Source organism: Nelusetta ayraudi, unplaced genomic scaffold (assembly GCF_046127955.1).
Source record: "Nelusetta ayraudi isolate G7.1 ecotype Tasmania unplaced genomic scaffold, CSIRO-AGI_Nayr_v1 ptg000222l, whole genome shotgun sequence".
NCBI lineage: Eukaryota > Metazoa > Chordata > Actinopteri > Tetraodontiformes > Monacanthidae > Nelusetta > Nelusetta ayraudi.
In genome coordinates, this window is record NW_027466271.1 from 222,501 (window position 1) to 235,000 (window position 12,500).

Genomic DNA, 12,500 nt, shown 5'->3' on the forward strand with positions numbered 1-12,500 from the left:
CCAGCAGCAGAGACGAGCAGGAGGAGATGAAGAGGAGGAGGAGGAGGAGGAGGAGGAGGAACTGAGACGTCTCTACCAAACAACAACAACAACAGGGACTGGGACCTGGACTGGGACCTGGACTGGGACCACCACAGCTGCCTCTGATTAGGGTCTGACGGAGGAGGAAGACCCCGGCCCTCACTGCTGCTGCTCCTTCACACACAACACTGCAGAGCAACCAGGAACACTCAGCTCCTTCTGATGGTGGAGCCTCCTCCCACCCACCCGCCCGCCCACACAGAGGCAACAACGACAACGACAACAACAACAACAACAACAACAAAGCAACATTTTTCTGCCTGGTCAGCAAATAAAACAATACAAATATTCCAGGTGGGGAACCAAAGAACACACACACACACACACACACACACACACACACACACACACACACACAGCCTTGTTACACAACAGCCACACATGTACTGTGGCAAAAGCACGAGTGCCAACCCCCCCAAAACACACACACACACACACACACACACACACTCAGGTGTCTCCTCCACCTGTCCGACCTGTGTGCGTGTGCGTGCGCGCGCGCGCGCCCGTGTGATGGGCTTGTTTGGACCCTGGCGGTTCGTTCTGCGGGCTGATTGATCCACAGTGACGCCCAGGCACCGCGGCACCGACCCGCCGAGCAGCACCGAGCGGCACCGCCGCCATTCTCAAGCGGCGGCGGCAGCAGCGGCAGCGGCAGCAGCAGCAGCGGCACACGGTGTCCGAGTGAATGGAGATGAATGGAGATGCAATGACAGCAGCCGATGGAGCGGCAGAGCAACATGTGCTCGCCAACGCCACCGAGTGTCGTCCGCGGGGGTCGCGCGGCTTCTTACCTCATGATTCAAAGAGTCGTCGGAGCCAAACGTGCAGGAAAGTCGTCGACCGCTCGGCTCGGCTCGGCTCGGCTCGACTCGACTCGACTCGGCTCCACTCGGCTCGACTCGGTTCGGCAAGGCTGAGACAAACTTCCAGGCTCGGGTGCGAGGTTCCGGGCGAGCAGCTGAAGACGGTGGAGGGGGGGGAGGGGGTCCGTCCGGGGCAGCGTGACGACGACACGCTTCACAGTTCGGTCCAACAAGCGCAAAGTACAAAAGAAAGTAGAAAATTGGAAATAATAAGAGTGGGAAAAAAAATAATCAAAAAATCAAAAGTAAGATGTAAAAAAAAAAGGGGGGGGGGGGGGAGGCGGGGCCTGGAGCGGTCGGTGGGGGTCCTACATGGTCTGGGGGTCTGCGAGGTGTGGAGGTCTGGGGGGGGGGGTCCCGCCCGCTGCTGGAGACTCTTCCTCCGGGGGACGGTGGCCGCTGGCTCCGGGCTTCCTGCTCCCTCTGACGGCCTCCGCTCCGGTACCGACCGACCGCTCCGCTCCGCTGCGGCTCTCTGCTCTGCTGGCTGCTGCTGGCCGCAACACGTGATGCCTTCACGGACACTCCGTCAAAACAATTGCCCTCCTCCCAGCGCGGGGACCTACAGGTCGGGGGAGAAGTTCATTGGTTGGATGAAAGCAGAACAGCTGACCCAACCTTCTCCGTCTCCTCAACTCAGTGGACGTTTCCGGTATTCACGCGGACAGATGTTCACTATGTGGCCTTAATTCATCAAAAAAAAAAAAAAAAAAAAAAAAAAAGTGGTGAGTGAGTTCGAACCACAAACACGTTTATTGCCAAGTCGGAATTTGCTTTGGTGTAGTTGGGTTAGGGTTAGCTTAAAAACAACGGCAGTGCAAATAAGAACAGCTAACCACACTAAATATATAAATATATGTATATATATATAGAGAGAGAGAGGAGAGACACAATTTATAAATTCACAAAATGATCCGGGGCTAAAGTAGAATTGTGGAAAGCACGAAAGGACGAATAGAATCCAGGAAGATGAGCAGAGACTGAGCGGTGTTGGGTGCGGAGAAATTCAAACACATTTGAGGGAAATGAAGAAATATCATTCAAATCACACGAGCATACAAATAGCAACAACATGAAGACAAAAATAATAATAGCCACACAAAAGTCAAATAGCAGCAGCAAGCCGCGAGGTGAATTTCGTCTTTCAATCTTCCCTTAATCTTCTTCTCTTCCCGACGGTCCTCGAAGGCAACACTTGACGCAACTTGTGGGACGGAGCCCGTCCGGGTTGCCCCTGACAACCGACTTGGCTCCGTTTGCTGCGTTCCTGCTGCCGCTGCTGCTGCCGCTGCTGCTGACACCAAGGCAGCAGCAGCGGCAGCAGCAGCGGCAGCAGCGGCAGAAATAAGACGAGGCAGCAGCAGAGAGCAGATAGAGTGTCTTCCTTCACCCCGCCTCCTTTAAAAATAGCCGCGGTGGTTCCTGAACGCATCACGATGCTCAAACACGCCACGACTGCTCGCTTTGCTGCTGGAGGCCTCGAGACTGCAGGAGTTCGTCTGAAACGCAGGGAATACATGAAATCCCCTGACGTGCGGTGTGTGTGTGTGTGTGTGTGCGTGTGTGTGTGTGTGTGTGTGTGTGCTTGTCCAATACACAGCCCGCACTCTGTCAGTGATAATGACAGTGTGCTGAGTCCTCTGTCAGCTGGTTCTTGTTCTGTGGGGGATCAGCAGCAGCAGGCTAACACCACCAGCTGACTGCTGACTTCAACTCCAACGCCCAAACAAACTACCAGCACAGTAGTTCTAGTAGTTTGTGGTGGCTCCGTGTGTGTGTGTGTGTGTGTGTGTGTGTGTGAGTTCTTATCCATCCATCCGTCGCTCTCTCCCACCTGAGGGCCTGAGGGTGGAGGGAGAAGGATGAAGAGGCAGAGCGGCGCACAGTCGCAACACAACAGCCACAACAACAACAATAAGTCATCATAATACAACACAACTGAGCCGTTAAGCTGCTGCGGGATCCCTGTGTGCGGCGGTGGAAAGCCCCGGAGGCCCAGCCATGATTTCAAAGAGGATTTAGGGATTCTCTGACACACATATATAGAAAGAACCAAGGAAATCAACAAGGTGGGTGGAGGCCCAAACTGTCTGAGAGACTCAGCGAGTGTGTGGAGTGAAGCTGCGCCTGCCCAGGGGAGGGTGGAGCAAATTACAGCCCTGGAGTTCAAGCTGAATTACAACAAAGTTCTGTTAATGGCATGCTGCTGTATTCTCAGCTCGTGTGTGTGTGTGTGTGTGTGTGTGTGTGTGTGTGTGTGTGTGTGTGTGTGTGTGTGTGTTATGGTCGCATTCACTCCGTTTCTATTCTTGTATGTTTTGTCTCTTTCCTTCACTCCAGGCCCTGAACAGTTGTTGCAGCGGTGACTGCTGACTCAGCAGCAGCAGCAGCAGCAGCAGCAGCAGCGAACCGCCCACATGATGATGTCACACCACACCGCCGGCTCAATGACTGGCGCTGTTAGCGCACGGGCTTCGTCTGCCACCTGGCGTCCATATGATAGAATGCGCCTCAACGCTAAACTGGGTTTGCTCAATGCTTTTAAAAAAAAAAGAATCTTTGAAAACAGGACAAGAAATCTCACACGGGCTGCAAATTTTGATCCCTCTCTCTCTCTCTCTCACACTCTCTCACACACACACACACACACACACACACACACACACACACACACACACACACGGTGGGAATTAAGTTCAAAACAAAAAGTTGTGCTACGCTACAACGGAGAATTTTAACATGAACAATACATTACTTACATTTTATTAGGGTAGAGTAAAACATTTATGTCAATATCATGTACATAATCTGTAACTAATACAACTGTCAATACAATGTGAATATCCTGTGAATCTCTTGTTTCTGATCGCCGGTTTGTTTCGTTATGCTAAAAATATTTAGCCTGTAAATATTGTATTTTATTTCCTTATTTCTTTTAATCAGTATAATCTCCATTACTTTCGATTGTATTGTTGCTGTAATTAGGCAAACTTCCCCAATGTGGGGTTAATAAAGGATTCTTCTTCTTCTTCAAAACAAAAGGTAGAAATAAACAGCTTACCAAACAACAATAACAACAACAAAAAGTGCAGGACGAGTTACAAATTTTTTTTTTTTTTTTAAAAAAAGTAGTTATTAGTCAATGGTTACACTACGAAGTCGATCCACTTGAGGGCGCCATGCCAAATGTAGCAACTTCATTTGAGCAACGCGGACGGGCGCAGCAAAGAGGGATTTCCGGTTCCGCAACCGGCTTGATTTCAAACCCAGACATTATGAATAAAACAATCCAATAATAAATAGGCGTGTTGTTGACTCACTAGTGGGATTCAAACACTGTGCAGTGGACCGCAAAACCTTTTAGGAAATATGTGATGGAAACTGAGAGGCTTCACTGCGCTGCCAACGAACGTTTCCAAGTGTGCGCTCTTGTTTTGTCACAGCAACCCGGAAGTGACTTGACCCACCGCGTTCCTTGCGCTGTGATTGGCTCCTGCTGCTGCTGATGTGGTGTTGCCGAAGTTAGCGAGCAAAGCCGGAGCCGCTGATACAAACTGAAAGATCACGCCGCTCGTCCGAAACGATGCCGTACTACCAGGTTTGGGAGGAGTTCGCCCGGGCCGCGGAGAAACTCTACCTGACAGACCCCATGAAGGTGAACGTCAAACATTACCGCTGGTTTCTCTCCTCATTGGAAGCAGCCGGGCTAGCAGGCTAAGCGGTTAGCCTGGACGGCGACGTCAGCGTGCTGCCGTGTGCTCGGCTAATTCGCCAGTTTTTGTTGTTGTGTTCGCAGGTCCGAGTGGTTCTCAAGTACAGACACTGCGACGGCAACCTGTGCGTCAAGGTGACAGACGACGCCGTGGTGAGTGGCACCTGGAGAAACGTTGCCATGTGGTTGCTCGCGAGTTTGACGTCCAGCTGAAAGCTACACCATATTGGCTGTACACGTTACATGTAGACGCAAGAGTTTCCTATGACTGTCGATTGAGTTTCGACCTACGTTAGTAGCATCTCATGAAACGAGAGGTAATGGTACATTTTGTAAATTTGACAATGACAAATGTGTAAGGAACACATTAATCGATTCAATTCTTAATCAACAATTAATCGATAATCAATTACTTGTAAACGTCCCTGGCAGTAATGAGTAACACAGAAACAAGAGGCTCACCTTCCTGGTTCTACACGCGTCATGACACGGAGAGAGGCCAGGAGCCTTCCAACAGGGTGCTACTTCCCGTCCGTGGTGTCACCCTCCTCTTCTCCACTTCTTCAGTGTCTACAGTACAAGACGGACCAGGCCCAGGACGTGAAGAAGATTGAGAAGCTCCAGGGGAAGCTGATGAGACTCATGGTGTCCAAAGAGACGCACAGCGGCGCCATGGAGACGGACTAAGACGCTCAGAGTCTCCAGAGGCTGGACTCCTGGACTGAGTTGAGCGGATGATTCGGGTGGGAGCACCACACCATCAGAGTGCGACATGGAGAGGGACGGACGGAGGGACGGACGGACAATTGTGGGCCCAGACGGTTGACATGGCAGCCAACATTGAATTCACACTGTCAGAGATGTGGTGATATATTGTGTATATTTTAAGCCTCTCGGGGATTTTTTTTTCTTCATCTTCTCAAAGTGTCATCATCATCACCATGAAGCTTTTCTTTCTTCTGCATTCGAGTCACATCTCTGACTGTATTCATCAACAATCAGTTGGAGCTGCCGATGTTGACCAGACGTCGACGGCGTCATCAACTCCTGCAGCTCGGCCTTGTTTTTATTGAATTTCCAGTTTGAGAAGCGGAAGCAAAGGTCAGACGATGGAGTGAAGATGCTGCGTGTCCCTTTTTTTATTTTCACCTGTGCAGGCTTCATGCCGAGGTTCACGACTGAAGCGGGATCCCCTGAGTTTGGTTTTATTTTTCTTACTGCAGTCAGGTGAAGCCCACACCTGGAACCTCATGCTAACGCCAGTTCATCTTGTGACAATACATTTACATTACATGGTCATTAAAAGTTTATTTAACCCCGCCCTGCCTGTCTTCCAGTGTATTTCTTATGTACTGACCAACACAATATGTTAGAATGCAGGAGTACTATCAGCCATAGTTGTACTTGGCTTTCGGGTTACCTACTATTTCTTATTAAAGTCAATTCATTTATTACTCAGTGTTTCATTAAAGAAAAATTATGCTCCATGAATTTTGAGCAATACCGTAATTCAATGTCTTAAAATGAAAACTACATATCCCATCATGCTCTCCTGCTGCCGTCACACATCGAGTCGTCAGAGCGCGGACAGTTGGGAGTCTATTTATTAAACTGACCAACTGTAGACCGCGCAACGACGAACCGGTCACAGCTCGTGTGTGTGAATTTCTAGTTACCAAATACTGTGAGTGGCTGGAACGAGTCTGAGGGGGCGGGGCCGAGGGAGGCGGATCGGCGGATCGGGAACCGAACGGGACCTGCTGCAGCAGCGCAGCGGAGTGCGGACGGCCCGGGTTCAGGACGCCAGACCTCACGGCAGGTAAGGAAGCGTCTTCAAATACTGCCAAATACGCGAAGAAGAAGAAGAAGAAGTGGCAGCTCGAGCGGGCGGCCTGCACGAGCTGCGATGACGAATACGTGCTTTGTTTTTGTTTGTTTTTTTTTTTCCTTCTCGAAGTTACGCAATTTACGTGAGTTGACGTTGCTTGTGCGATTCGGCCCCCACTGGGCCGCCGACCAGCACTTGACTTTTAGTGCAGTTAATCCCGCCATTATTGGCATTATTTTTTTGAGGTGGCTAAATGTGAATCAGCTGTTTTGCTCCAGCTCCATGTCTGCAGGCAAACTGCCACATTTCTCACCGCCAGTCGGCGTCACGTCTGAACTGGCGCGACTGGTGGGACTTTGGATCTTGGACTGTGCTTATCTTGGCTGCTGGTGTCATTCTGGTGGGAGGGTGCTCACCATCTCAACTTTACACACAGGAGAACATTTGGTCCAACGATGACGCTGGGAAACGCTGCTTTGTTGGCCCCGGACCGGTCCCCATGGCTTGGTCCCGACCAGTCAACCCAACACTATAACCATAGATTGGTGGTTACATTGTTTCCTCGGCTCTCTACCCCCCAAACCCCCCGCCCTCCCACCGCCTGGTCCGGCCGTCCGGACACAACAACACTGACACCTTTGTTTCAACGCTCCTGCTCACATTCCCCCCCCCCGAACTCATGACTGCTGCGGCCCAGACTCCACCTGCACCCTGGCAGCAGTGTTTAGCGCTTAGGCCAAAGCAAAGCGGGGCCCCTCTGCACAGGGATTGTTTAGAATCAGTCTATTACCAGCAAACTTTGACCCACATGTGGTCAACTTTGGCCACACTAGCATTGCCATCTCTGTGCCATTGCACTGAGTTGTCAGACCCAACAACAGCCGCCGACTGAGCTCTTCTGTGTGTTCTAGCAGCCTGGTGTCGCATCACACACTGAGCAACATGCTCGCGGAGGTGCTACTGGCGCTTTTCATCGGGGGACTGGTCTACTACCTGGTTCAGAGGAGCAAGACCCAGGTCCTGAAGACGGAGGATGGCTGGTGGGGTGCTGGAGCGCCCCCCGATGGCGAGGAGGACATCAGCATTCGGCCCTTCGAGGTCACCACCAGTGACCAGGAGCTGGAGGTTAATCATCAACCGCTTTATTAATCATCACTTCAGTCTGGTGGATTGACTGAATCACAGAACTCACCTGGTGGCACTGTCCCCTCCCAGGACCTGCACAGGCGGATTGACCAGACCCGGCCCGTTCCCTCGCTGGAGGACAGCCAGTTCCACTACGGCTTCAACTCCCACTATCTGCAGAAGGTGGTGTCGTACTGGAGGAACGACTTCGACTGGAGGAGACAAGTGGACAAACTCAACCAGTTCCCTCAGTTCAAAACCAAAATTGAAGGTGAGGCCACACTGGGTTTTGAGAAGAACAAGTTCTGATGATCCTGACCTTGCCTCATGGTCTCTCTGCAGGCATCGACGTCCACTTCCTGCACGTGAAACCCAAGAAGGTGCCGGAGGGAACGACTGCCATCCCTCTCATCGTGGTCCATGGTTGGCCCGGCTCCTTCTACGAGTTCTACGGGTTGATCCCTCTGCTGACGGAGCCGTCCAACCCCAACGACCTGGTCTTTGAGGTGGTGTGCCCCTCCATTCCGGGGTACGGATTCTCCGAAGCGCCCCACAAGAAAGGTGACGGTGATAATGATTGGTTTACCGCCGCACATGCGTGGCTACCGAGCGCTCAAACCTGTGCTTCACCGTGCCAGGGTTCGATACGGTTTGCGCCGCCCGCATTTTCCATAAACTGATGAAGCGCCTCGGCTTCAAGAAGTTCTACGCCCAGGGAGGAGACTGGGGCTCCCTGGTCACCACCAACATGGCTCAGCTGGAGCCCAGGTAGGACCTCGCACACACAAGCCTGGTGTCTCGTAGTGAGTTCCTTGAATTGGACCCCGCAGGTCATGATATTTTCTTGCTTTTTCAAACCCTAGCACGGTCACAGGCTTGCACGTGAACATGGCCGCACCCTCCAAGTTTGGAGTCTCTATGATTTCCTCCATCCTGCTTGGCCGTCGCTTCCCCAAACTGTTTGGCTTCACCGACGTCGATGTCCAGCGTCTCTACCCGGCCACGCAGAAGATGTTGGTGGAGACCATCAAAGAATCGGGCTACATGCACATCCAGGCCACCAAGCCCGACACCGTGGGTACGGATCTGGACCCAGCACTGGGTTTGTAGTGTGTTACTCCAACCCTCTGGTGACTCTGACCACACCCCCACACACAGGTCGAGGTCTGAACGATTCCCCGGTGGGTCTGGCCACCTACATCCTGGAGAAGTTCTCCACTTGGACCAACCGTGACTTCAGGGAGCTGGAGGACGGAGGTCTAACCAGGTGAGAGGTCTTCCTCGAGCGCGTGTTGCCGCCGTCGTCACCACAGAAGGAATAGAACTCTGGCGTGCACCCTCATCTTGCAGGAAGTACTCTCTGGACGACCTGCTGACCAACGTGATGATCTACTGGACGTCCGGCTGCATCGTCTCCTCCATGAGGTTCTACAAGGAAAATTTTGGCAAGGGCCTCGACCAGCCTCACACCAGGTGACGGTCAAAAAACATGGTTACACTCCCAGTGACGCTCGCTTCAAAGTCATGCATTCCCTCTATTGACCAGCAGAGGGCAGCAACATCTGTCCCAAGAAGAGCACATCTCTAGAGACGCCATAAGAAACCACACTGCCCGGCAAACACCTCTTCAGATATTAAAACCTGACCTCTGTGCCCCCCCTCCCGCAGAATCAAAGTCTTTGTGCCCACCGGATTCGCCTGCTTTCCCAACGAGCTCCTGCACGCTCCTGAGATGTGGGTCCGGCAGAAGTACAGCAAACTCCTGAGCTACACGCTCATGGCTGGCGGCGGGCACTTTGCCGCCATGGAGGAGCCCCAGCTGATCGCCGAGGACATCCAGAACTTCACCAAGAAGGTGGAGAAGAAACAGAAATGAGCGGGAGGGAGGCTTGACTGACTCATCATCATCATCATCATCATCATCATCATCATCTGTGGTTGCTAGTGTGTGAAGGGTGGGAGTGAAAAGCACTGGTTTGTGTTTTGTTTTTGTTTGTTTTTTTTTTGCAGTGTTTACGTTGCAATCGACAGCATTTCAAGGCAAAATCTTCAGGAATTCCAGCAATCAGTCGATTCCAAAAAACATGCAAATTAACGTGTTCATCATCTGATGAAAGATGCAATCAGACAGCCAAACTGCTGATTGTGGCTTGCGTGTGTTCAGTGATCAGTCAAGATGATTGACTGCTGCTGGTAGCTGACGTCAGGAAGCCCCGCCCTCTCCCCCATGCCTGCTTCTGGACTTCCTGCCTCCATCAGAACCAGCCAGCAGAACCAGCCAGCAGAACCAGCCAGCAGCTCCGCAGGGGTTGAGGCGCTCTGGAGGCAGCTGCAGATGTGTGTGTGGGGGGGGTGGGGTCAGAGGTCGGGCGGGTTGTTGTTGTGTTGACAGGCTTCGCCAGGTGCCAGGCATTCCTCGGACTGATAGCGGCAAGAGATCACGACCGGAACCTCGGCAACGTTGGGAAAAGCTTTGAGACGTTGCTGCTGAAACCCAGAAAACGGGAAACTACGGAAGAGGATGAGGGCCACAGGAAGAGAAGAAAATAGTGCAGGAAGATTTCCACTGAAGTTTTTTTTAAGTTTAAATTTCATGGCTAAAGTCAAGGCAAATCCGGTGGAACTTGGCAGTAGACTGGATGCACGGTGGGTGGAGCCAGTAGGGTTAGGTTAGGTAAACTGCTGAGCAGGTGAACCCCAGCAGGGTCAGCCACAGTCATCAGGGAGCTGCTGGAGACTCAGGTTCTCCACCAGACCGCCACGCAGAGCCGCTCCACTGGATTCCCCACATCACTGACATCATGTTGACAGCAATTGCCAAGTTTCAATTTTATTCATAAAATTTCAACTTTAATCTCGAAATTGGAAACTTGGGGGGGGGGGAGGGAAATCGATGTTAATTTTTCTCTTCTTGTGGCCCTAATCCTCTTCCATAGAAAACAGAGTGATGGAGTCTGGTTGGTTGATGAGGTGGAGCGGCGGCGCCGCCCTAGAGTTTGACATTCCTGACATTTTGCTTTGTCCATAAAAACATCAGAAGCACCTGAAGCCCACAAACACGACTGGATGATGACGGAGTGGCAGCAGTCATCAGCCACACACGTCACTGATGAAGACTGATGAGTCATCCATCAGGCTGCTGTCCCTGCATTACTGGGCAGCTCCAACTGAAATGCACTCAACACAAGCATGGTGTGATCAGAACGATATTCACTGTTGATTGAATAAAATGTATTAGGAAGCAATGAACTGAAGTCGCCTGCCTGACTTCAACACGTGGTCGCCCCAGATGCACTGGGGGGGTGTGTGTGGGTGTGTGTGTGTGTGTGTGTGTGTGTATACAGTACCAGCCAGAACATTAGACTCTCCTGAGAAGCTTGTTGTATTCCTCCATGTGTGGTGAGCTCCTCTGAGCCAACAACCCAACACAGACTTGTTAAAGGCTCAGGAGACTTTTGCAGGGGTTTTGGATTCTTTGGACTCTTTGAAGCTACAACACTGAAGCTTTTCACAGGATTCTCATGTTCTGAGTTTGTGGCTTTGTGCTTTTAATAAGCTGAAAATCTTGATCAGCAAAGTTACAACAAGGACCTGCTTGAGAGGTCAGTTTGGGTGGAATGGCTCAATACAATGTGTCGCTTTCATCTTTGATGTTAAACTGCCAAAATAAAACAACTTTTACTGGATATTTTGGGGTAGTACTGTATACATCTATATATATACATACATACGTATATATATATGTATATATATGTGTGTGTGTGTAGCAAGTTACTCCTTGCTTTGAGATGGAAACCCTTTGGCCTGTACGGATGACTGAGTGCAAGATGGTGGACTTTGGGAGACGGGAGGGACGCCTGCTTTCCAAGACTCTGTGTCTGAGTGTCGCACTGCCCTGGGCTCGCAGTCAGAACTGCAACTTTCCCAAGACCCCCCGCTGCCCTCGGCTGGGACACCCGGCGAGCGCTGCTGTCCTCCTCCAGGCCGCAGCGCTCCTCTTGGCAGCCCTGAGCCGAGGGAGGATCGGGACGACTGGGAGGCTGAGATAAGGGAGACGTCGAGTTCCCCGCATTACCTCACCCGATAAGGAAACAAGTGGAGAGAGAAGGAGGAGGAGGGGGAGGCTGTCTGGGTGGGGGGGGTCAGACGGCGATGCAGCCGACCCAGCGGCTCGGGGGCTGTGGCTCCAGTGGACTTGGGAGAAGGTGCAGAGCAGGACTCGCCAGACTAGAGGGGATTCTCTTCCCGGTGGCCACCATGAGCACCTGCAGCTGCCGGCCGGGCCGTGGAGGAAGGATGACCTCGGCCTAGAGAGGAACTGCGTCCAACCTTCCATCCCATGAGGAGAACCTGCGAGGGGAGCAACCTGCTGCAGCATCCATGGAGGTGAACCCTCTGGAAGGTCTCAGACTGGTGGCTGTGAACCACCAGCTGGTGTGCAGCTCCATGGCCGAGGCTCAGCAGCAGCAGTGTGGGGCTGCTGCTGCTGCTGCTGCTGCTGCTGCTGCTGCCGAGGACTCAGCAGCCCAGCAGGGAACCAGGAGCAGCACCAGGAGCGGCCTGGGGCCCAGGAAGTGGGTGAGTTCTGCTTAAAGTGAAGGAAGGTCCATTAGACTGAGGATGGAGCTTTGAGATTTGATGTATTTATGGTGGCGTGCTTATGGTTTTGTGTATCTGATGTTGAGGAGTGACAGCAGCAGGTGCTGATCCACCCTGTGTGTGTCCTCCGCCGCAGGCGTGTGGATCCAGCAGCAGTTCTGGCCCCGGCGGCCCGCCTCGGCTCCAGAGGACTCACCACTCTCCAGACGTGGCCGCCCGGGAGAGGGGCCGCGTGAGGAACCTGCGCCAGGCCTTCCACAGCCTGCAGGTGGCGCTGCTGCGCTCAGAC

The 12,500-nt window shown here is 52.3% G+C and overlaps 4 protein-coding genes across 4 annotated transcripts in view; 3 read left to right on the forward strand and 1 right to left on the reverse strand.

Moving 5' to 3' along the window:
* Positions 1-1,026, reverse strand: part of enah (ENAH actin regulator) — a 50,602-nt gene extending 49,576 nt beyond the window's left edge. Inside the window, exon 1 of the mRNA XM_076016311.1 lies at positions 876-1,026. Within this exon, the coding sequence (XP_075872426.1) occupies positions 876-880 (5 nt within the window). The 5' untranslated portion in view covers positions 881-1,026. The remainder of the gene's footprint in view (positions 1-875) is intronic.
* A 3,392-nt stretch (positions 1,027-4,418) lies between these two features.
* Positions 4,419-5,980, forward strand: srp9 (signal recognition particle 9). The gene is made up of 3 exons (XM_076016322.1): positions 4,419-4,602; positions 4,744-4,812; positions 5,227-5,980. Exons 1-3 carry the CDS (start codon positions 4,531-4,533, stop codon positions 5,344-5,346), a joined length of 261 nt encoding a protein of 86 aa, XP_075872437.1. The 5' UTR covers positions 4,419-4,530; the 3' UTR covers positions 5,347-5,980.
* A 395-nt stretch (positions 5,981-6,375) lies between these two features.
* On the forward strand, positions 6,376-10,107 carry ephx1 (epoxide hydrolase 1, microsomal (xenobiotic)). Its single transcript, XM_076016321.1, has 9 exons — positions 6,376-6,478; positions 7,402-7,612; positions 7,703-7,883; positions 7,955-8,173; positions 8,251-8,380; positions 8,476-8,690; positions 8,771-8,879; positions 8,963-9,085; positions 9,281-10,107. Exons 2-9 carry the CDS (start codon positions 7,430-7,432, stop codon positions 9,486-9,488), a joined length of 1,368 nt encoding a protein of 455 aa, XP_075872436.1. The 5' UTR covers positions 6,376-6,478; positions 7,402-7,429; the 3' UTR covers positions 9,489-10,107.
* Positions 10,108-11,806: 1,699 nt separating this feature from the next.
* LOC142881880 (transcription factor 24-like) overlaps positions 11,807-12,500 on the forward strand; it is a 2,333-nt gene continuing 1,639 nt past the window's right edge. Inside the window, exons 1-2 of the mRNA XM_076016299.1 lie at positions 11,807-12,190; positions 12,348-12,479. Of these exons, the coding sequence (XP_075872414.1) occupies positions 11,993-12,190; positions 12,348-12,479 (330 nt within the window). The 5' untranslated portion in view covers positions 11,807-11,992. The remainder of the gene's footprint in view (positions 12,191-12,347; positions 12,480-12,500) is intronic.

Coding starts and splice junctions, on each gene's coding strand:
- ephx1 (XM_076016321.1), top strand. CDS start 7,430: ATGCTCGCGGAGGTGCTACTGGCGCTTTTCATCGGGGGACTGGTCTAC. Junction 8,174..8,250: donor CGAAGCGCCCCACAAGAAAG/GTGACGGTGATA, acceptor TCACCGTGCCAG/GGTTCGATACGGTTTGCGCC. Junction 8,880..8,962: donor GAGGACGGAGGTCTAACCAG/GTGAGAGGTCTT, acceptor CTCATCTTGCAG/GAAGTACTCTCTGGACGACC.
- srp9 (XM_076016322.1), top strand. CDS start 4,531: ATGCCGTACTACCAGGTTTGGGAGGAGTTCGCCCGGGCCGCGGAGAAA. Junction 4,603..4,743: donor ACCTGACAGACCCCATGAAG/GTGAACGTCAAA, acceptor TTGTGTTCGCAG/GTCCGAGTGGTTCTCAAGTA. Junction 4,813..5,226: donor AGGTGACAGACGACGCCGTG/GTGAGTGGCACC, acceptor CCACTTCTTCAG/TGTCTACAGTACAAGACGGA.